The sequence below is a fragment of the Mustela nigripes genome, chromosome 3 (genome assembly GCF_022355385.1).
Source record: "Mustela nigripes isolate SB6536 chromosome 3, MUSNIG.SB6536, whole genome shotgun sequence".
Classification (NCBI taxonomy): Eukaryota; Metazoa; Chordata; class Mammalia; order Carnivora; family Mustelidae; genus Mustela; species Mustela nigripes.
The window spans coordinates 142740140-142765279 of record NC_081559.1 but is presented as its reverse complement, the minus strand read 5'-3'; the positions used below and the strand labels follow the sequence as shown (position 1 = coordinate 142765279).

Sequence of the window (25140 nt, the reverse complement as noted above, 5' to 3'; positions counted from 1 at the left end):
GACTACTGGTTGAGCTTGAACTGGATCCCCAAATCAGAGATTCCCCATTGCCCTTTTTGCCTCCATCCCTTGGAATGTAGGTTCTGCTTGCCTCTCCCACCCAACAGAGGCTGCTCTAAGGATACAGCCTTGAAATAATGATGTGATGTTGAGACCATCTAGATGGTGTAGATGTGATTGAACCCAGTTAAGACGTCTATATAAACTTTTAAGATTTGGTTAGCAGGTGTGGAGATCTACTTGTCTTATTGCCACCCACAAGACCCCTTCCCACTTAGAGTGGCTTGTCTCTTCTGTCTCTCCTTCTTCTCTGAGGACATGGGCCAGTTTCAGATTACAGCTGAGAGGCTCCCAGGAGCTTACAAACTGCAATAATAACTGTAGCAAAAGTATGAACTTGCTCTTTTCCTTATCTCCTAATGCTTTTCTAGGTTCAACCTCCTGAGATTTCTTTGGACCCTTACTCTTTTTTTTAACCTTCTGATAGTGTCTTGTGACTCTTGAAAGTCCTCGGTTATTTTTTCTTTTTTAAAGACTTTATTTATTTATTTGACAGACAGAGATCACAAGTAGGCAGAGAGGCAGGCAGAGAGAGAGGAGGAAGCAGACTCCCTGCTGAGCAGAGAGCCCGATGCGGGGCTCGATCCCAGGACCCTGGGATCATGATCATGACCTGAGCCAAAGGCAGAGGCTTTAACCCACTGAGCCACCCAGGCGCCCCAGTTTTGTTTTGTTTTGATTGTTTGGTGGTCTTACTTTAAATTCCCTGATTTATACCTGGCCATTGAACAATGCTTGCAAAAATCTCTAGTCTCAGAGGACCATTCTTAAATGATCAACGACCCAGTATACACGATATTTGTTCTTGTCTTGTTTGTTGTTGTATCTCAACATAGGCCACTTGGATCATGTACATGAAATGAAAAAAAATATATACTAAAAGTTTAAAAGTAAATTCAAATAGCTTAATACATGAGTATATATTTGCATTTGGTAAACAGCCCTAATTTCATAAAGTTAAATTTAAAGATTTTTTTAAAAGTTCTAATATGGGTTAGTTTGGAATTAGAAACAAAGGATCCTCATTTTTCTAATCTGAGTAAAAGTTTAAAAGTCTCAGAATGAAAATGACAAAGAGTATCATTTTGAGAAGAAGGAAATAATAAGAAATAGAAAAATACTACATTTCACTAGTAAAAAAAAAAAAAAAACAATGTGTTACCCACATTAAACAGAAGTGTTTATTAGAAAAATAATCTAATGAGGAAGACATGATTAGAAAATCTGTTAGTTAAACATCATGGAGAATTATTAACATTGTAAAAGAAATAAAGAAATCAAAACATATAGTCACCATTTCATAGAGGATATTACGCAAGAAACCTAAGACACTCTTCTCCATTGTTTGAAGAAATCATTTTCTGATAAACCAAACTCAAGAGCTCCTCTCCAAAACTTCCAATTTTGTGCTCTTCTCATGGAGGTATAAATGTCACTACCAGCTAGTACATTAAAATTTTAGGCAAGCATGTTAATGTAGTTCCAGGCTTTGGGGATGCCAGTTAATCAACACACTATTGGCATAGAGGAATGACTGATACCCCGAGAACTCAGGGAAGTACAAGCTCTTCTTAGATTACTTTTTATGGACTTAATTACTACTGCAATACACTTAATCATTCCACATCATATACGAGTTAATGGATGTTCTGATAGTCCAATCACAGTCCAACACAATGACAAATGTGCTGGAACAACTTGGCTTGCCTGAAGGAGAGGCAGATTGAACTCATTTTCTAATTTAACAATAAAAGGATTTAAATAGGACACATAGCCCTCCATTTTAGAAAAAGAAGTCTAAATTTAGGGGCCCTGCCTGGCTCAATTGGTTAAGCAACTGACTCTTGGTTTTGGCTCAGGTCCTGATCTTGGCACTGTGAGATCGAGAGCCCCATGTGGGCTCTGTGCTCAGCATGGAGTCAGCTTGAGATTCTCTCCCTCCTTCTCCCTCTTGCCTTCCCCCTGCCCAAGTGTGCTCTCTTTCTAAATAAATAAATAAATCTTTAAAGCAGTCTAAATTCATATTAAATCAGAATTTTAACAAGCCTACCAGAACTTTAGACATATCAATGTCAGTCAATAGTTTTTACTATAACATTCATGGGTATTAATACAGGTTTGCCCAGAGCACTGATTCTCTGTAAGAACAGCAAGTCAAGACCTGTGCAGTTTGATATCGCCCTTTCTACAAGTCATACTTGGGAAGAATTTGTAACTTGATAGGAATTCTGTTGACTTTCGAGAACTCCAGGTTGAGTAAGACACTGTCGCTGTTGTTCAAAGAGCTCATAAGAACAACTAAACAGCCTCACATAGTAACTGGATGCTCTAAAGGGACTCTGTCAGGGATTTTAAAGAAATAAAGGAAAATATTTTTCCATTTTCTTCAAGTAATTTCCATAAAACATTGTCATAAGTGTAATCTTCTTTAAGTAATCATCTATGAAGGCAATGGTTAAAAGCCCAGTCCCTCCAAAATTTAGTATATAAACGAAATCTCTAAGTGCCAACAACATATCCATTACTATGTAAAAAGGATTGGACAATACAAGCTATAGAAGACAGTGCTCTTCCTTCCAAAAGACAATTTGGGAAATATTTCTCTCTTACACTAGCCAATTCTCAACCCAGAGGACACAAGTGAGGTCAGAGGGGACATTTTGATAAGAAACAAAATTAGGCACAAGATTCCTAATGGATTCTGACTGTTTAGAATTACACAATTTATGGACTGAAATGAAAGAGGAGAGAGAAAGAAGGGAGGATAGGGAAAAAAATAAATCATGTACCTTGAGTTTCTTGGTTCTAGCCTTTCCTACTTCTTCCAAATAACCTAATTTTACCAACTAATATATAAATATGCTCTAGTACCTCTCATGCATGAAAATGAAACCTTCCATCATGCTTTACATGCCTTTCAAACCATTACCCTATTTCTTTATCTTTACCACAGATCTTTAAAAGTTGTCTCTTCTTTTTGTATCCTTCCTTGCATCCCACAAACTGGAACATTGCCTCTATCTATCCTGCTCTTCTAAATTGTTGTCATGTTGACCACAATCTCTACTCTGCCAGATCAGTGGATACACCTTTCAATTTTCCTTTTGTTTGATCTTTTTGTGACATTTGGAAATGCTGACTAGTTAGCCTATTTTGACATTCTATCCTGGGATACCGACTTCTCTCTCTCTTACCCTGCTGTCCACTGTTTGGTCAGTTTGTTGGTGGGCACCCATTTCCCCAGCTACCCCTAATGTTTGTGTCTCATGGTCCCCCTAATGTTCGTGTCTCTTTCTCTCATCTCTTCTAAGTTGGATGATATCATTCTTTTTCATGGCCCCAGCAGTCACTGATATGTGGACATACACATTTTTGGCAGGGTTCCTAATATTCTGATTCAGCCTTATAAGTAACTTTATTTTTTTACTCTTCTAATGCTTTAAATGGACAATCTCATCCTATTCCTAGGCTGCATCTCATGAAATTAAGTATGTGTTATTGGTAAACTCTAGTCAATCACCCAGAAACAAATAGTTCAGATAATGATTAAACACAGTTCTAGAAAACAATAGAATTTCCAAATCCCTTTATGAAACTAAGAAAATCTGACAAGATAGCCCAAGCCTAGTTAAATATAATATGAAGAACAGACCTATGCAAATTACAAAAAAAATGGCAAAAGTCTGTTAAGTATTAGCCACTGGAATTTAGCATTATGGTAAATTTACAGTTTCTTTAAAAATGCAATAAGAAAAAAAAATTTGACCTTGTAAATAGATCCTCAGTAGTCATTTGATAAAAATCAAAACCCATCCTCAATCTCGGGCTTGAAAATCAAACAGATATGATTTAGAATTATAGATTATCCACTTATAGCTGTTTTTCCATTAGACAGGTAAATTAACCCTTTTGGGATCCTAGTTTCACTGATTTTTAAAATGGGTCTAGATTGCCTTAAACCCTTGTGTGAAATATATCTTATCCTATCCTTTTCATAATATTCTTTATCCTTGAAGTCACATATTTAATATATGTTTTCCCCACCAGACCGAAAATACCTTGAAGATACGCCTATATGTGTGTGCATGGTCAGTTAGCGAATTTGCAGGGCCCTGTACAAAGTGAAAACGAAAGTACCCTTGTCCAAAAATAATTAAGAATTCCGAGACAGTGATAGCGGAATATTAAACCAAGCAGGGAGCCCTTCCATGCACTGGCCCCCATGCAACTACACAGAACACGGCGAGGCTTTATGTGATATGTCTGTGTGTGTATCTGCGTATTGGAAACACGTTAAGCATTAGACCTGGAAAATCAAGCCATAGGAACCTCAGAAAATATCCATAGACAGAAAGTTAGCTAGCATTCAGATCTATATAAACAATAGCCATATTACGTTGGGCAAAAATAGTTCAGATATTTAATCAAGAAAATATTTTCAGGCTTACCACTGACTGACTAATTTGACAGAAGATGGTAGAACAGTTAAAATGACATTGATTCATCTTTAACAATTTGCCCTTTAAGTAGATATTTATATCATTTCATTTCAGTGTTTTCTATTGCATTATATAAATCATTCTGAGATGATGTTTTCCCTTCTAATATATATTAATTGTAATTCACAAGCTATGCACTATTTTGTTTCTGTGTTGACTTTTCTGCATAATTCATTGAATCTATGAGTGAATGTTATAAAAACCACTCCATTTCTCTAATCATTAACTATTAATACATAAACATTTATAGAATGTTTAATCTTTGTTCATCTGTCTTATACAAAATAATGTTCAGCTTATCAAAGTATCAACCACTAATTTAAGACTTTATTTTGGAATTCTTTCAAAATGCTATAATTCATTTGACAGAGTTAGAAAAATAATAATTTGAAAGTTATTTAATAATAATTTGAAATAATAATAATTTGATAGAGTTAGAGCATATCCTTTTTTCATATACCAATAAAAATTCTAAATGTTTTATGAATTTTTTTAGTGTGATTCTTCACATTTGGGGTCAGAGTTTAGGTTGGAATTTACATGTCCCCTTCTGGAGCTCTGAATAATTTCCTCTCATGATTCCCAAAAGTTTACTTGTGCACAAGCCTTTATTCTGCCAGGTTTTATGTTGACCTCATGAAAAAGGAAATGGATTTCCTCTTGAGGAAGTTATTGATGGATGCTCTTTTATCTGTCCCTGAAACGTATTTTTAAAAAAGAAGAAAAGGTGCAGGCTTTGTGCAATTACATACCTCAATGCTGCTGTCAGGGATTTTAGACTAATAAGTAACTAATCTGGGTGTGTTTAGTTATAGAATTCATTTTATAAAAAAATTTTATTTATTTATTTGATAGAGAGATCAGAGAGGCAGGCAGAGAGAGAGGGGGAAGCAGGCTCCCTGCTGAGCAGAGAGCCGGATGTGGGACTCGATCTCAGGACCCCAAGATCATGACCTGAGTCAAAGGCAGCAGCTTAACCCACTGAGCCACCCAGGCGCCCTGAGAATTCATTTTTAAAAGTCACTCCATCCTCCTGTTTTTCCACTCCCACCTCCCACTCTAGGCTCCAGTCAAATGAAAATGCTTGTTTTTCTCCATCCCAGTCTGTCTCCTGTTCCCATTTGCTTCCCTCCTTCTCCAGCTCTTTCTTCTATTTCCCTTCTGCCTTTACATATTTTCTGTTCATGCATGCTCTCAACCATGCGTTCTCATACAATTGTTCTCTCTCGTTCTGTCACTCAGCAATACTTTCTGAATACCTGTGTGCTGGATACTATTCTAAGTGGACAGATGCTTGGCTGGGCACAGGGAAGAAAACAGCGGGAGCAGAGTGAGTTGTGTACCACAGGGGGTCAGAGAGGGCAGTAGCACCCAGATCACACCAGACGACCTCGAAGGCTTGGTACACAGTGGCAAGTGGCCAGAGTGTGGTCACAGAAGGTGGCATTGCATAAATCAAATATCCTGCTGCTATGAAGAGAGTGTATTTTAGAGGTAGAGTTGACAAGACTTGCCTATGGGCTGGATGTGAGAAGTGAGACGAAAAGAGAAATGGGAGATCCAAACTTGAGGCTTGAGTAATTCCATCTCACTCTTTCACTGTAATTTTCTTCTTCCTCCCTTCTTTTCCTCTTTTCTTTGTTCACACTATAACTGAATCTGGAATGTTCACCACCCTAGATTAGTGCCTGCTTGAGTCTCAATTTAGAACTCAGAAACTCTAGAAAGCTTTCCTGAGGTCCCCAACAGTGGAGCAAAGACACACCCATGGGATATCTGACCCTGTCTCCCTCTGGCATTAATTTCCACATTGTTCCCAAGGATGGCTAACACAGAGGCTGCAAGCATGAACTCTAGAGCCAGAATACACCAGGTTTGTGTAAAAGCTCTATTACTAACTAGCTGTTAACTTTGGCAAGTTACTTAAGGAAGTCTCAGTTCCCACATCTGTGAAGTGCAGATAAGAAAATTTTCAACTCATAGAAAATTATGCTTGAGAGTATATATGTATAAAATGCTTAGCACAATATAGTACAGAGCAAATGCTAGATAAAGGATAGCCATGATCATCATCACTGTTATTACTTCACTCACCTTTTAAGCAGGGCTCCTGCAGAATATCAGAAAACAAATTCAAGCAGGAAATACTAAAATAATTCAGGTTTAGAAAAATATTAACTTCTCAGTAAAACACAGTAAAAATGGTCAATTCTGATAAATGCCTGGGTAGGGGTCATAGTTATTAACTATTACAGTCAGTCTCCATTTCCTCCACCTACTCTGGGCTTTGTTTCTGGTCCAAACATACCACTTACCATATTAGATGCGCCCACAGGATTATTTTTCTTTGAGGTCTCACCCGGGCAGGTGCATCTACAAAACAGGGCAGAAAGAGACTGATTACATAGGTTTGAGGGGCTGAGGGCGTAACCCTTTTAATCTTTCTTTACTTCCTTTTTCTTCTTTCTTTCTCTCTCTCTCTCTTTTTTTCAAGAGGACTTGGCATCGTCCACGACATCCGTGCAAGAGCTACGACGCCTCCTTGGTGGCGTAGCTTGTAATTGCCCAGCTTTTCGCACTACACGTTTGTGGCTTCCGTGGACAGAGCAACCAATGCTTTTAGATCCCAGTCGCCTAGCTTTGCCAAGACGGTTAGAGGTCATTTGGAAAGTCTTTTGCCTCGAATTGTTCTCATTCAGAAGGCCCGCTGGTTCCTCCTGTGGGGCTTTGGAAATTCGCGCCCTCCTCTGGTGCCGCTTCAGGTGCACAAGAAGAGCTAGGGGAGGACGCAGGTGCTCAAAAGAGGTGGGGCGGTGAAGGCACCCCGGTGGTGAACCCAAAGATCAAACCTGCAGACCCAGCTCAAAGTAGAAACTGAAAGTACACTGCCGGCTGATCCTACGGAAGTTATGGGAAAGGCAAAGCGCAGAGCCGGGCCGTGGTGTGTGCCGCCCCCCTTGGGATGGATGAAGCAGCAGGCGCGGAGTGGGTGAGAGGAACCAGCGGCAGAGGCCGCCCTAACCCGCACGGACTCCCGGCAACTCCGCGGAAGACCAGGCTCCTGGCAGCGACTATGGGCGGTGAGAGCTCGCTCCTGCTGCAGTGGCGGTCATCATGACCACGCCCGCCTCCCGCAGACCATGTTCCATGGTAAGCGCTCCTCTCCCAGGCGCACCACTCCGCGCGCCCGGCGCGCCGGGGGACTCCAGGACGCGTCGCCGGGCCCCGCGCCCAGGCGCGTCCGGGAACAGCCCAGCCTTGCACTTTGGACCTGCCGAAGGCACTGGCTCTCCCACAGGCGGGCGTCAGCCGCGCTTCGGTACCCTGGCCCACAGCCACTTGCTGTCGGGACTGCTGCGCCTCGCCCGCTGCGAGAAGCCACCCCCGACGCCGGCTGGCGGTCCCGAGCCCGGCGCTGCAGCCTCCGCGCCGCTCAGCGGCTGCAGCCGGCAGCCGGGTCGCCGAGGTAGCCAATGGCTCGCCGTCAGTCCTGCCGAGCCGGCGCTCCCCTCCGGCGACCCCGCGCCTGCCCGCCCTCCCCGCGCTCCTGGCGGCGCCCAGTTACTCACAGGCGCCCGGGGAAGGGGCGAGTTACCTGAGCTCCTGTAGTTCCCTACTCTCTAGAGAAGTGAAAGCGAAGCTCCCACGGGACTCGCTCTTAAACCCTAAGGGGACAGGTCTCTGGAAAACCCCGTTTCACCCCTTCACCGAGGCTGGGAGTTTCCGACTGGGGCTGTACCTCGAGCCCTTTGCTGGGAACCCAAGTCCTCGGGCTGGCGTCGAGAAAGGCGAGCTTCGGGGTTTGGGTTTCTTTCTTTTTTTCTTTTTTCTTTCTTTCTTTCCCCTATATGGGTGCTTCTTGGTGGAGGCAGGATGAAATAGGCTTAAGTCTAAATTCTAGACCTTTGCCAAGATCTAATGTATTTTTATTCGTGCGGACTACGGACAAGGGCAGAGGTGAGGCGAATGAGTTGGATTCCCTTGGCAGCTATATGGCCAAGGGAAAGAGACAAAAAGTTTACTGGATGGGGAAAAAAAAATAAAGAGAGATGTGACAGGCAAAGAGCTGCTGAGATAAATTAGAATATTTTATAGTAAACACTTCCTCATGAAAAAGAAAAAAAAAAGGCGGGTGGAGGAGGGTGAGGGGAATAAGGAGCAAATTGCTTTTGCTCTTCATGCGTGGTCTGTGCGCTTTCCAGGCTACACCGTTAGATCAAAAATCTTTTCTCTCCCGTAGGTATTAGAGAATCCATAGCCAAGAAGTACCGGATCAGTAACAACATTAGGGGGAGAGGTGGGTAGAGTATGGAAGACGATTATGGAAAAAGATTTGTAATGCGTGCCCTTCAGAAGTTTAGTATAGAATTAGAAATTAGGTATATCCCTGTCTCACAGCGCCATGGATCTCCTGCAATTATTTCTTTCCTGTAGCTCTTAGTTCTAATCCCTGCATCAACTCTAATTTTAACTGGAGAGGTTAAAAAAAAAAGAAAGAAAAAAGAAAAGGAAGCTAGGAAGTGCATTATTAACAAGGAGCTTTATTTCCTGAAGTGTATCTGTATTATTCATCTACCAAAAGTTATTAGCAAACAAAATATTAGAATTCTAAATTTGTTAATAGTGATTATAATGTGTGGCTTTTGCATTTCCAAGAGATTTCACAAGAAGCTTAAGGATAGGGTTACCCTTTTTAAACTTTTCCTTTGCTGCTTCTTTGAGGAGTTGAAGTAGTTGATGCCCTACTATGTGGTTCTCAAGGGTACTATCTAGTTTAGGCAATTTAATCACATTTGAGGACCCAAAATGGAATAGTAATAAAAACAGGGAACCGAGAAAGATGAGAAAGCCTGAACAGGTACAAAGGAGAGTCACAAATAGTACTACATCAGTGTTGGAGTCTCTTAAACAAAAATGGGAAAAGCTATTTTATAGGATCAATTTATATGTCATATTCACATTCATGCACATGAGATTATTTTTTCTGGTCTTGCCTCTGACACATAACCTGGTGTCATGTGTCTGTTTTTCTGAAATAAGAGTGTGTGATGCAGTGTTTCAGAGCTTGATCAGGAAGCACCTTAGTGAGGTTCATGTGGAAAAAAGATTTTTTTTTTTAAATATTCCCTTGACTGCACACACATGCTTGTTTTTGTAGGAAGCGGTGCAGCTCAGTGGCTAAAAGCTGAGTTCCTAAACTCTTTAACCTGTCTCTTACTATACACATTATATACCAGGAAAAATTTCTTTGTTCCTTAGGTTTTCCATCTGCACAACCGTGAAAACTGGTAGTACTTACCTCCGGAACTGGTTATGAGAGTAAATGGAATATTGTGTGCAATATCATAGGATGGCTACAGAAATGTCTTTAAGTTTTGGGTTTTTTTTTTTTTTTTTTTTTTTTTTAGATTTTATTTATTTATTTGACAGACAGAGATCACAAGTAGGCAGAGAGACAGGCAGAGAGAGGTGGGGGAAGCAGGCTTCCTGCTGAGCAGAGAGCCAGATGGGGGACTCGATCCCAGGACCCCGGGATCATGACCTGAGCCGAAGGCAGTCTTTAACCCACTGAGCCACCCAGGTGCCCTGTCTTTAAGTTTTATCATGGGATTTGTGGATAGAGTTTACAGAGTAGTCTTAATATTGATTGTGGCAGAAATTAGATTTCTTCATATGAGGATAATCAAATTTACTATGTTAAGGTTATAACGAGCTGTTTTCCATACAACTCATGGTTGTTTTCTGTTTATTAACTTTTTCTTCTATTTATGCACCAATTTGCTTGTGACAAGCACAAGCCAAGTCTTATATTAAAACCAAGTCTTATATACTCAGATAATGTTTTCTATTCCATCCTGAATGTCTTTTCAGTATTTTTTTTTTGTAATTCCTAGTGAAAACGGTTCTATGAAATGTTTATAGTGGACATTCAATAAACATTTACTTATCTTAAGGAGGGATGAAGGACTGGATTCAATAGACTTAGAAACTAATTTATTTATATTCACTTTGACCCCATAACTTACGCGGCTGAGGACTGAATGTATTATTTGGCTTAAATTAAAAACCAACAAGAATTTTTAGACAGCCATCATTCTGGTGTAACCAAATTCCCTATTGAAAAGCAGGGTCTCCAGTTTCAATCCCTTCAGGAAATCTAAAGACAGAATTCCACAGGCCCAAGCTCGCCTTGCATTATTCCTTATGGTTTATCTTCTCTGTGACCTAAAGAAAAGTTCAGGGTCACGAAAGGGGTGAATGTCTATGCATAGTCTGAAATAAAACAGAATAAGTGCAGCGTTTTTTCCTATCATGACAACAATGTCAAAAGCATGCTCGAACTAGGCAGTATGAATATGTTTATTCTTTGGGTGGTGTGGAGAAAAGTCTTCATTCAATTGCAGACCAAAGTGCAGTTGTTCATCTGAGAGGTGGAAACTTCAGATCCACATCTCAGACCCAGTGAGATGTGGATCCGAAGCCCTGGGTGTGTTTGCAGTATTGTCCCTGAGGTGATTTCAAGTCTAAAGAAATACTCTATTGGGATGGCCAGGGAGATTCTTAGACTTAAGGTGCTTCAAAGTTGAAAGGGATCTTAGATCATTTAGTCTAAAGTTTTCACTTTACAGATCAGTTAAATGAAACTTAAAAGACACTGTCATTCACTTAGTCACACAACTCGTTGTAATACAGCTTCTTGGCATACCAAGATGAAAACCCCAAGTCTCCATACTCCAACCCTCTGTGTTTTGTTTTGGCCTAGTCCATCTGAAGCTAACCTATTTAACAACAACGACAAAAATGGCTTTGACTTTATAGACAAAGCAAATTAGGTTTTTTCAAGAAGATCTTATGTATTTATTTATTTATTTAGAGAATGCATGTGCAGGAGGGGGCAGGGGCAGAAGGAGAGAGAGAAAGAATCTTAAGCAGGCTCCATGCTCACAGCCTGACTCAATCTCTTGACCTTGAGATCATGACCTGAGCAGAAATCAATAGTCAGATGCTTAACCAACTGAGCCATTCAGGTACCTCAAGGCAAATTATGCTTCGGGATTGAGAAACTAGTTGAAATACATAAAAAAGGCTAAGTTTTCTAACCAAGCCATCATTAAACGCACTGGTAAATGTCATTCAGTGAATAAATGGATCAGTGTGAACTTGGGGAGCACTAATTACTGAAAGTTGGGGTGAAGAGGACACAACAGCTAGTGCTCATAGAAAGTAAAACAAACTCCTTTGTCAAAACATTAAAGATGGACCTTTAAAATAACATTTATGTAGAATAATAAAAAGGTCTCTTTTTTCACTCCAGTATTTAATTATTTTATTATATTCCCCTTAAAACTCATTTCAAGTTACATGCTATATAACTTATCACCTACTCTTTGCAAAGTATACCTTTTTGGACACCTGTAAGAAGACAGAAAAATGAAGTTTGGATCTATGCAGTCTGTACAGATCCAATTACAGTGTCAGCATCTTGTAAAGAAACAGCAATTGACTATCGTCTGAGAATCTTCAGGGCAAAGGAGCAATAGTACAAGAGAGAGGTGGAGCTCTGTAGTATTTCATAGAAGTGGTTTCATTCAGAGGACTAATGTAATTACACGTTATCAGAAAACTATGGCCATTTCTGATAAAATCTTGGTGAGACAGTAAACTCAGGTTAGAATTCAGACTTGGCACCTACTGTCTGGTTTTTACAAAAAGATTAAATTGTACGACTCTTCTGATCTTTACAGATAGGTATAAGGTAACAAAGTGCTTGGCCCAGGATAGGTACCCAAACATAACTATCATCATCATGACCATTATTAATCTCCTCAGTGAATTTTGCTGGCACATGTATAGGCTCTTAGTGGCAGAGCTATGAATCAATTCTGTGTCTCATTTTGTTTCTCTTACCTTGTCAGTTGTCTGTGATACATGAAGATACGATGTAGGATTTGTGTTTGTTCTCATACCTGCTATGTAGCCTACTTTCTCTATTTATAAAAATATGGGTCACAAATAGCTCATCATTTATTGGGGAGTGCTACTGATTTTTATATGACACATGATGCAATAGAGGATAATGTTATTGGGAACTTTATGATGCATTTAACATATGTCACAATATTAGTTCTTTGGGTTCCAAGGAGTATTGTTTGTAGTCCTAATCAGAAAAGACACACATGTGAAATGTCTTGCATTCATCAAGTATAGCTAAACTTCATTTGGGAAATTAAAAGGAGATATTGTCAACATAACTCAAGAGTTTGCAGAAAGATACAAACAAGACATTTTGGCAGACTTATGAAGAAATACATTTCTATATAGCCACATTTTAAGGTCTCTGGGAATAATTGGCTTTCCATCAGTGCATTATTACTGCCCGAAATGATACCATTTATAATTTCATTCTTTTTGATTAGACAATTGCCTCTAAAGTAGGAAGTCTCATCAAAAACAGATATAAATCATTAGTTACCAGGGTGTGAATTTATTTAATGGGTTTTTCTAATTTGTCAAGAAGCTAGACAGAGCTGTGTTTGTAGAAAATATGGGCCTCTGGGCACTTAGAAACAAAGAATATACTGAAAATATAGAGCATCAAAATGTAAATGTCAGCTTTGTCACAGTTCTGGGAAGGGTAAATCCTTTAAGGTCCATCATTAAAAAGAAAGAATATAATCACAGTACCATGGAAATAAAACGTGCAGCATGGCTTTCAGGAAGAGGCTGGATACTTGGATAATCATCAAGGCTTACATAAATACACATGCCACAAATCATAAAATTTAAAAAATGTGTAATTTGTTTACCTGTAGTTTACCTGTTTACCTGGAGATGCTTTTTCTTGTAGAAGTGTTCAATATAAATCAAAATTGAATAAATTGATTTATACCTTAGAGTGTTTTTCAGGGACAGAGAGTCTGCTTTCATCACACCTGTTCATCGCTTTTCCAAAGAGTAATTTTTAAATAAAAAAGTGAAAGAAATCTAAACTCTAAAATGCAGTCCTACTTTGGTTGTTACAGAATACTGAATTTTAGGGTTCTTCCCACACTATCCAAAAGCCATGATGCATTTCAAAAAATTATTAGAAATAAATGGTCAGGCCAATCAAAACAACACAATCAGTATATAATCTGATGTACAACATTTAGCTCATTCTTACTCACTGTTCAATTTAGTTTCTTTTAGGTATATCTTTGGAATTCCTCCCCTGATCCTTGTTCTGTTGCCAGTAGCATCATCCGATTGTGACATTGAAGGTAAAGAGGGCAGAGAGTATCAGCACGTCCTAATGATCAGCATCAACGACTTGGTATGTGCTTGTTTGTTTTCCTCACACGGTAACAGTTTCATATTCAAGTATCCATCTGTATTTCTTAAAGAAACTGAAATAACTAAAGAGCAAAATTTAATGGGACACTACCTATTTTTATAGTTGACATCATTATATCCTTTTAAAATAATTCTTTAATAGGCCTTCAGCTATGCATTTCAGCTCAGTTCACACCACCACCACATTTCTTGTAAGCATAATTTAGCATAACTATCTGCATTGCCTCACTTCGTGATGACAGTCCCCGTAGAAGCACTTTAATAGAGCAGGGAAAATAACAAGAGTACAACATTAAACCACAATCATGAAAAAGAGACGTATAGTTATTTTATCTGAATGTGTGTACAAACATAGGTATTATATAGGTATTTTTACACACACATTTATATGTAATTTGCTGTAAGTTAATTTTTTAGTTTATGGTGTGCTTCTCCTTACAGTATAGTTTATATTTTAGTTTTAAGTTTGCAGAAATGTTAAGCAGAAAGTAGAGAATTACCATAACACTCTTCCTCCTTACAATTTCTCCTATTATCAACATCTTGCATTTGTGTGGTACTTTTATTTGTTAAACAGATGAACCAATATTGATACATTATTATAATTGAGGTCCATAGCTATCATTAGGGCTCTGCTTTTGTGTTGTACTTTCTATGGGTTTTAACAACTGTAGTGTCATGTGTCCACCATAACAGTATCATACCGAATAGTTTCACTGCCCTTAAAATTCCTTTGTGCTCTGCTTACTCACCCTTTCCTTTCCCTCCCTTTTGAATGCATGGCAACCACCAATCTGTTTATGGTCTCTATCATTTTGCTTTTCTAGAATGTCATATGCTTGGAATCATGCAGTATATAGCTTTTTTTTTAGACTGGATTATTTCTCTTGGCTATGTATATTTAAGGTTCCTCCATGACTTTTTGTGGCTTAATAGTTCACTTCTTTAATTGTTGAATAAAATTCCATTAACTGGATATACTAGTTTGTTTTCCCATTCACTGATTGAAGGACATGTCTTGGTTGCTTCCTACTTTTGGCAATTATGAATAAAACTATAAGCATTCATGTGTAGGATTCTGTATGGACATATTTTTTCAACTCATTTGCATAAATATCTAGGAGAGTGACTACTGGATCACATGGTAAGACTATGTGTAATTTTACATAATACTGTCAAAGTGTCCTCCAAAATGACAGTACCATTTTGCATTTTCATCAGCAATGGATGAGAGCTCCTGATGCCTCATATCCTCACCAGTATTTGGTGTTGTCTGTGTTTTGAATTTTAGCCATTCAAAAATGTGTGTTATGGCATATCATTGTTTTCATCAACAATTCCCTAGTATCATAAGATGCTGAGTATTTTTTTATTATTTTTTATCATTATTTTTTAAAGATTTTATTTATCCGTTTGAGAGAGAGAGAGAGTAAGAGAAAGCATGAGAGGGGAGAAGGTCATAGGGAAAAGCAGACTCTCTGTGGAGCTGGGAACCCAAGCGGGACTCAATTCCAAGACTCCAGGATCATTACCTGAGCCAAAGGCAGTCGCTTAAACAGTTGAGCCACCCAGGCACCTGTTGAGTATCTTTTCATATACTTTATTACTACCTGTATATCTTGATCAATGAGGTCTCTGAATTCACATCTAAGCTGACATCTTAACAATACTAAGTCTTCTTCTAGTGAGATAGCTTTCCATTTATTTAGATCTCTCTTTGATTCCTTTCTTTGGTTTATATTTTTCCTCATATAGATCCTGTTTAAGATTTTCTTAAATCTAAACCAGGGTGCTATTATAAATAGTGTCTTGTTTTCAATTTCAAATTCCAGTTGTTCATTGCAGATATATAGGAAAGCAATTGGCTTTTGTGTATTAACCTTATATCTTGAAACCTTTCTGTAATTGCTTATTAGTTCCAGGAGGTGTTGTTGTTGTTGATCCTTTGGGATTTTCTACACAATTATAGCACTTACAAAAATATTTTTTTTTTTACAATTTAAGAGCTGATCAACATCATGGGATGTGTTGATTTAAAAGATAATCAGTTCTTAAAGCCCCAAATGCAAAAGAAAACCCTCTCAAATGTTCTTAAGATGGGATAAATGGTCTAATTTCTCCCTCCTGCCATCCCACTATCATCTTCACTACATACTTACACCGAAGTGGCATGACATTTTGGGAAATTCATTGTTCTACCTCTTGAAAGGATATGGGGAACTCAAGATAATATTGAACAGAGACCACAGAGGTCCTTGATTTTACCCGTTGACAAGGAAAAAAACGTACTCTAAATGGCAGTTACCCCACTTTGCATTTCATGAAGTTTTGACACTTGACATTTTCTGCATTAATTAAAGTACTAAGTTAATTTTTAAATCAAGATAATGCTTTCATTTAATTTTATTATCTAGGCAAGGAATCAACTGGTGTTAGTCCTACAACACTTGTAAATAACTCTGTGTGTAAAACTGCAAAGAAAAATGCTGTTGACAATCCAAAAGGAGAGTTTTGTCTACCATATTCATAGCACATTTCTTCTGGAAATATAAAGGAGTTTATCTGATTAAAAGGCACAGCAGCAAAAAAACAACGGCAGCAACGATCCTTTTAAAACAGTACCTGGTGGTGCCTGGGTGGCGCCATTGGTTAAGTGGCCAACTCTTGGTTTCGACTCAGGGCAAGAGCTCAGGGTGATGGGATCAAGCCCCTTGTCAGCTCAGCACTCAGGGCAGAGTCTGCTTAACTGTCTCTCCCTGTCCCTCTGCCTCTTCCCCCCTTCCCCACTTTCTCTCTCTGCAAAATAAATAAATAAATCTTGAACAACGACAACAAAAGCCAAAGTAAAACATGGCAACTCTTCTTAAGAGATTAATTCATTAGATGTGGAAGACTATATGAGGAAGAGTATATGAACTAATCAATTCAAGTGAATAGTGCCATGATAATCGCAAGAAAGTCATCTGTAAATATGAGGTGATAAAATAGGAGGAAGGAGAAAGAAGTCACCAAGAACTACTTGTATCAACATGACTGGTAGAGGAAATTCAGTCCCCTTACTAACTCGTGTCCTAGATGCTTTGCAGACATTATAGTGTTTGAGTCTCGGGAATAGCATAATAATACTAATATTTTTGAAGCACTTGTTTTATTCCAGGTGCTAGCCAAATACACTTTCACAATATACCTGGAAAAGAGGTACTTTTATTACTTTAATTTCACAGAGGAAGAAGCTGAGTCTTGTGGCCGGCCAGTTTGTGAGGGGCAGAACCCGGATAAGAACCTTTGCTGTTAAACAGCACGCTCTCTTGCCTCTTGATAACAATATTGGTGTTAGCATATGCATGGGGCAAACATCTATTTGGAACCTGTTATTATGGAAAACCTTTCATGTGGTGAAGTGGTGGGGGCTTCTGGGTAGGTACCATGATGGACGAGGTATAGACCCTTCTTCAAAGAAGCTTTCCTTCGGTGATGGCTAAGTCTTGGTGTGAAGGATGCAAGCTGCAGCTTGAAGAGGAGTGGCTGCCTCACGGCCATTCAAAACCAACAGACTGGCTGTGAGCTAGATTTGGGAATAAAAAGATAGAAGCTGTGTTCTAGGAGGAGTTGAATGGATCTGCTTGGCACTAGGAGAAAGACCATGTTGTGGGAGAGTGGACTGATATCCAGTAAAAATTTTTTGAGCTTGCTGTTCCCATAGACATTTAGCATCTATTTACATATTAGAGCTTTAATAGTATTTTTGCAAGCATTAATAAAGATACACATAAAACTGGAGAAAATTTGCAAAGGATGTCATCAAAACTACATGTAGACAGAATTTCTAAAATTTTTCCTCCCACACTGCAGTGGATGATCCATTGTGACTCCACTTTCAAGACCAGTGATAGAGCAGAAGACACAAGTGGATCTATACTTTATAGCAAGATTGAGAGTGGTGTTGATGCAATGATATTTGGACTTTATTCTCAGCATAACTAAAAGTCTGTAGTGATTTGATCATAAAAGTTACAGAAAGCTAAAATATGAATCTCTGAGCATTTATTATTATTATTAGGCTATAAAAAATTAATAGTCCGTGTTCTTCTATACCCTATAAGGATGACGGATGTATGTGTCACTACAGTACAAAACGATAAGCAGTACCTTACAAAAAAGTTTCATATACATTATCTTTTTTGAGCTTCACAGTACTCCTGTGAGGTTATGATAATAATAATAATAACTAAGACAAAATCAAGGTGTACAATGTGCCAGTGCTTCCATGAGCACTTTCCATGTATTAACTTATATAATTCCTACAACACCTCTACGTAATGAGGACACCAAGATCTGGACAACATAGCTGGCAAGGGGCGAACCTGGAAATCAGACCCCAGGAAACGTGCTCATTAGTATGAGAAAAAACAGGGTAAAGCTCTGGTATTGTTTTGGCTCTTTCAGGTCCCTTGCAATTTCATATGAATCAGCTTTCATTTTTAGGAAGAAGTCAGCTGAGACTCTGATAGGGAATTCCTTGTACCTGTAGATAAATGTGAGGAGTATTATTTTTTCAGCAATGCATAACAATGCTTCTGATCCACCAACACCTAAACATGGGATGCTTTGCCATTTATGTAGATCTCCTTTAATTTCTTCTAACAAATATTTTGTATTTTTCAGACTATAAACTTCGAACTTTTTGGTTAAATGTATTCCTAAGTATTTTATGTGCCTTTGATGCTAATGTAAATGGGATTGTTTAATTTCATTTTTAAATTGTCCATGATTCTCAATTGTCTGTGATTCTCTGTGACCCTGTATACTTACCTAAGTTTGTGTCTTATTTCTTCATACTAGCTTATAAGTATCTTAAGGACAGTTTATGCTGGATTTATCTTTGTGTCCCACAGAATGTTCAACAGGATACTTTGCATATACATAGTAGTTTTTCATCAGTAACTATGAATTGTAATAATATATGATAAATAATGGATGAATTTAAAATTAATGCCACAAGTTCATGAGAAGCCAGAACTTGTTTCAAATAGGCTAAAAGTCTCTTCTTTTGAACATCTGTTTCTATGGACATTTGTTAGAATCAAATGTCAAGTGCCATTCTGATATTCAATATGAACTAGTTTGGGATATTATATAATATTGTTTTTTTCCATAAAAAACTATTTTGTCAACATGACTTATATGGTTGAATTACATAACTTATATGGTTGAATTACATAACTCTTAGTCACCAGAACAAAGGCTGGTTAAAAATATAAAGACTGCTGGGAATGGCCATATACTTTCTATGAATGACTCAGTCTAGTTAGAGGCACACAAAGGGCTTACTTTATTGTAAGTTATTAAATTATGAAATCCAGTGAATGGGTTATACTTGGCTTTTGCAATTTTCAATGTCCTCAATTCTGCCTTCATCTCTATTTGAGGGGCCTTAAGGGATTCAAGGTTTGTCTTTGCATTGATGGTCCTCTGGTTTACACCCCTTTCATAAACTTAAGCACCATATAATTTAAATATCAATTAGAAATCTTTACCCTGATGAATTGCACTGACACATCATGCATAATGGAGAACTAATTAGCACTTTTCACTGCTTCCTGCTTCTACATTTTCTATCTTAGGTAACAATGCTGAAAGCCTGGGATCATCCTTGGCACCCCTACTCCTTCAGCTCATCCATCAGCAATTCTACAGATTAGTACACCTTCTCAACACCTGTGCAGGTCATTCATTCTGTTGACTTCCACTAATCATTTCAGGTCAGGCAGTTATTGACATCACAAGACCACTTCCATAGCCTCCAAGGAGTTCCTGGTTGATCTCCCTGTGTGCATCTGTCCTCTTTGCTGGCATTGGAGTTATCTTTCCAAAATTCAAATCTGATACACTCTCTCTCCTTTCCAAAAGCTCTTTAACGCTTTAAAATCTCTCTGACCTAGGACCTATCAACTTCGATCTTGCATTTCATTGCTTTGTTGACAAATAAATGATCAACTTCCTGCCAAACATTACTTTATAAATATGTCTAAATATGTTTAACTCCAATTAACAGAGGAAAGATGTTTTAAATTGGCTAAAATTAGTCTTAAATTAGTTCTTCTTTTATCAAGTTATGCTAGAAGATAAAACAAATTTCCTGTGTGTATAATTTAGCAGTATGACTGAGTCAGTTGCAATTTAACAAGGGAAGCTACCTTTCAAGAAGTGAGTCTTTTTGTCCTAGCAATGACTTTATTTTAGTTATAAAAATGAAATAAAAATACACTACTTAAAAGACAGATTTGCTGAGTGGATTTTTTAAAAAAAGGAAAAAAAGGCCCAAATATATGTTATCCACAAGAAGTATACTTATACTTTAAGTATAAAGATACATGTAGATTAAAAGTAAAAAAGATGAAGGATGGTATGCTATATTAGCACTAATCCAAAGAAAGCTGGAGAAGCTATATTTATTTTAAGCAAAGCACACAGTAAGGAAGACTATCAGAGATAAGTAGTAAGTAAAGTAAGGGCATTAAATAATAATAAAGGGGTAAATTCTTTAGGAAGGCAACAAACTTTAATGTGTATGCCTAACTATAGCATCAAAATTTGTGAAGCAAAAACTGGTAAACTGCAAGAAATAGATAAAACCACTATTAAAGTTGTAGACTTCAACACTCTTCTGTCAGTAATTGACAGATTCAGCAGAGAGAAAATCAGTAAGTATATAGTTCAACTGAAAAGCACTCTAAAAACTGGACCTAATTGACATTTATAAAATACATCATCCAACAACAGCACAATACACATTTTTTGCAAGCTCACATAGAGTAATCACCATGTTCTAAACATATTCTGGGTCATAAAGCACATTTTCACAAACTTTTAGCAAATAGAAATCATGTGAAATATACTCCCAAACGATAACATAATTAAACTGGAAATCAATACTAGAACAATAGATGGAATATCTGCAGTTTAAACAACATTTTAGATAAATACAGATTAAAAAAAAAAGCCTTGGGAAAATTTAAAAGTAATAAACTAAATGTTAACAAAATTTGTGGGACACAGTGAAGGCAGAGCTAAATATATGCATTAAGTGCATATATTAGAAAAGAGGAAAAATGTAAATCAATCATTTAAGCTCCCACATTAGAAAAATGGAAGAGAGAGAACAAATTAAAATGAAATTAATCAGAAGAAAAGAAATAATGAAAATTAGAAAAGCAATTGAAAGCAAGATATTAATAGAAAAAAAATCAGTGAAACCAAAATCTGGTTCTTTAAAAAGATCAATAAAATTGGTAAACTTTTCTCTATCCAGGCTAACCAAGAAAATAAGAAAGATGCAAATTACTAATATTAGAAATAAAAGAGAGGTCATCACTACTAATCCCATGCATATTAGAAGGATAATAAAGGAATATTATTGTGATGTTTAATTTTATGTGTCAGCGTGGCTAGGCTATGGTACCTGGTTATTTGGTCAAACAGCAGTGTAGATGTTGCTGTGAAGGTATTTTTTTAGATGTTAACATTTAAATCAATAGACTATGAGGAAAACAGGTTACCCCTCATGATACAGATGATCCTCATTTGTATGGACTGAATGTCTATGTTCTACAAAAATTTATATATTTAAGTCCTTAACCTCAAATGTGATGGTCTTAGAAGATGGGACTTTGGAAGATAATTAGCTTTAGAGGAGATCATGAGAGTGGAACTCCCATCATAGAATTAGTGCCCTTGAAGCAGAAGAGACACCAGAACTTTCTCTCTCCATCATATGAGAACATGATGAGAAGATGCCTCCCTGCAAGCCAGGAGGAGGGTTTTCACCAGGAACCAAATTGACTGACATCATTCAGGCACCTTGATTTTGGACTCCCCAGCCTATGGAACTGTGAGAAATAAACATCTGTTGTTTAAGCCACCCAGTCTGTGATATTTTGTTATAGCAACTTGGGCAGACTAAGACATCATTCAATCACTTGAAAGCTGTAAGAGAAAAGACAAAATTCTCCCAAGGAAGAAGGAATTCTGCCTTCAGATTTAAGATTGCAACATTAGCCTCCTTGCTGTTCCAACCTACTGGCCTATCCTACAGATTTTGAACTTGCCAACACCCACAATCAAATGAGCCGATTCCTTAAAATACCCCCACTTCTCACTCCCTCTCTTTCCCTGTTTTTTTCCTCTCTCTCTCTCTCTATAGATAGATAGATAGATAGATAGATTCCTATTGAATGTTCTGTTTCTCTGGAGAATGTTGACTAATACAATTATGAACAACTCTGTGGACACACAGTTGATAGTTTAGATGAATGCAGCAATTCCTTAAAAGACTGAAATGATCAAAACTCACATAAGAAGATTTACATGATCGAGATAGGACTACATTTATTAAAGAAATTGAATAAAAAATTAATGACTCTTCAAAATACAAAATACAGGTCCAGGTGGTTTCACTTGTGAATTCTACCAAACATTTAAGCAGGAAAGCATATCAGTTCTCTAAAAACTCATTCAAAAACAGAGGGAATACATACCAACTCATTCTGTGAGACCAGTCTGACCCCAGTACCAAAATCTGACCATGGCACATAAGACAGAAAACCTCCAAGTGAATATTTCCATGAACATAGGTGGGGAAAAAAATCTTAACAGAGTATTAGCAAATGAAATCCAATAGTGTATTTTTTAAAAATTATAAATCATGACTAAATACAATTATTTCAAGTATGCAAGGTTGGGTCAACCGTTGAAAATCAGTTAATGTAATTTATAATGTCAACAGGCAAAAAAATAAATCATATGATTACAGTAATCGCAGAAAAAGTATTTGATAAAATCCAACAGTGATTCATTAGAAACACTCCCAGCAAACTATGAATAGGGAATAATTTAACACACTGATAAAATTTATTTATAAAAATCCTACTGTTAACATATTTAATGGTGACAAAGCAATAATTTCCCTTGAGATTAAGAACAAGTTAACAATATACCCTCTTATCACTCCTATTCAATATTGTCAGGAAGTCCTAGCTAATCCAACAAAACAAGAAAAGAAAACAAAATATATTCAGAAGAATTTAAATGGTTTTTCTTTCCTGGTGACATGACTGTCTTCATAGGAAATCTAAAGTAACCTGGAACTAATAAGCAGTTATAGCAAGGTTTCAGGTCACAAAAAGACAAAAGACAGTTTCTTTTTTGTATTCCAGCAGTGAAGAATTGTATTTTAAATTATACCACTCATATAAGCTTCAAAAAATGAAATAATCATAGATAAATCTATTTTAAAAAGGACAATATCTATATGAGTAAAACTATAAAACCTTAGGGAAAGAAGTCAAGAAGAACCAAATAAATGGAGAGATATTTCATGTTCATACATAGGAAGCCTTAATATTGTAAAGATGTCACTTCTTCAAACTTGATCAAAGCAGTGTCAATCAAAATACAGGAAGTCATTCTGTAGATATCAACAACCTGATTCTAAATTCACAAGGAATGTCGAAAGACTCAAAAAAGCCAACAAAATATTGAAAAAGAAAACAAAGAGTGCCGGCATTGCCCAAACTCAAAACTAGAGTTTTGAGTAAAGCTAGAGTAATCAAAGCAGTGTAATATTGGGGAAATAACTGACAAATCAATAGAACAGAATAGACAGCCCAAAAGAGACCGACATCAATACAGCGAACTGATCTCTGACAGAAGATCAAAGCCAATTCAATTGGAGAAAGGATAGTCTTTTCAACAAATAGTGCTGGAACACCTGAACATCAATATACAAAAGACCTTATAGCTTTCACAAAAATTGACTCAAAATGGAGCATGGATCTAAATGTGAAATGCAAAACTATAAAAACTCCTAGAAAGTAAAATAGGAATAAAACCTAGGTAACACTGAATTTGGTGATAATCTTTTAGATGTGACACTCAATAGTGCCATACATGAAATAAAAAAAAGATTGGACTTCATTAAAATTAAAAGTGCTCTGAGAGGGGGTGTCTGGGTGACTTAGTCAGTTAAGGTCTGATTCTTGGTTTCAACTCCGGTCATGATCTCAGGGTCCTGTGATTGAGCCCTGTGTCCAACTTTGTTCTAAGTAGGCAGTCTGCGTGAGATTCTCTCTCTTCCTCTCCTTCCCCACACTGCCCTCCAGCTCATTCGCTCTCTCAAATAAATGAATAAATAAATAAATCTTAAAACCAAACCAAAACAAAACCAGAAACGCTAGCTCTGAGAAAGACACTGTTAAGAACATGAAAAAACAAGCCACAGACTGGGAGAAAACATTTTCAAAACACATATCTGATAAAGGATTTGTACTCAAAATATCCCCACCCCCCCAAAAAAAAAGTTTAAACTCAACAACAACAAAAGAAAACAACGTAATTTTAACAATGAATGGACACCTCAGCAAAGAAGATAAACACATTGGAAATAAATATATGAAAGATATGAAAAGATGCTCAGTGTCATATATCATTAGGGAATTGTAAATTGAAATTGAGGTAGCACTAAACATCTGATGAATGGACTAAAATCTGTCATAACTAAAATGACTAAAAACAATCATACATCAAATGCTGACAGGCATGCAGAGCAACAAGTGTTCTTGTTCATTGCCAATGGGAATGCAAAATGGTACAGCCATTTTGAAAGACAGTTTGGCAGTTTCTTACAGAGTTAAACATAGTCATATCATGTAACCATGATTCTGGGGATTTATCCAAATGAGTTCAAGACTAACATTCACAGTAAAAATGCCATGCTAATGTTTATAAAGGTGTTATTTATTCATAATTGCCCCAAATGGAGGCAACCACATCATTCTTCAACAGGTGAATGAATAAACAGAATGTGGCACATCCATTCAGTGGGATATAACCAGTGATAAAAAGAAATGAGCTGTCAAGCCACAAAAGGACATGATGGTGTCTTAAATGTGTATTGTGTGAAAGAATTCAGTATATAGGACTACTTGCCATAGGATTCCAGCTATATGACATTCTAGAAATAGCAAAACTATGGACAAAGTAAAAAGATCAGTGGTTGCTGGGGGCTGGGAAGAAAGGAAGGTAGGAATGAATCAGTGGTGCACAGAGTAATTTTAGAGCAGTGAAGCTATATTTTATATGACACTGTAATGGTAGATACATGACATACATTTGTCAAAACACATAGGACTTTATAGCACAAAGAGTGAACTTAACGTAAACTAAGAACTTAAGTTGACAATAATGTAAC

At 37.4% G+C, this 25140-nt stretch overlaps 1 protein-coding gene and 1 long non-coding RNA gene across 4 annotated transcripts in view; one reads left to right on the top strand and one right to left on the bottom strand.

The window, feature by feature from the left end:
• LOC132014104 (uncharacterized) overlaps nt 1-6956 on the bottom strand; it is a 49164-nt gene extending 42208 nt beyond the window's left edge. For all 3 annotated transcript variants that reach the window (XR_009403212.1, XR_009403213.1, XR_009403211.1), the window contains exon 1: nt 6875-6956. This is a non-coding gene — a long non-coding RNA (uncharacterized LOC132014104). The remainder of the gene's footprint in view (nt 1-6874) is intronic.
• A 669-nt stretch (nt 6957-7625) lies between these two features.
• Nucleotides 7626-25140, top strand: part of IL7 (interleukin 7) — a 44938-nt gene continuing 27423 nt past the window's right edge. The window contains exons 1-2 of the mRNA XM_059394758.1: nt 7626-7709; nt 13739-13872. Coding sequence (XP_059250741.1) covers nt 7700-7709; nt 13739-13872 — 144 coding nt within the window. The 5' untranslated portion in view covers nt 7626-7699. The remainder of the gene's footprint in view (nt 7710-13738; nt 13873-25140) is intronic.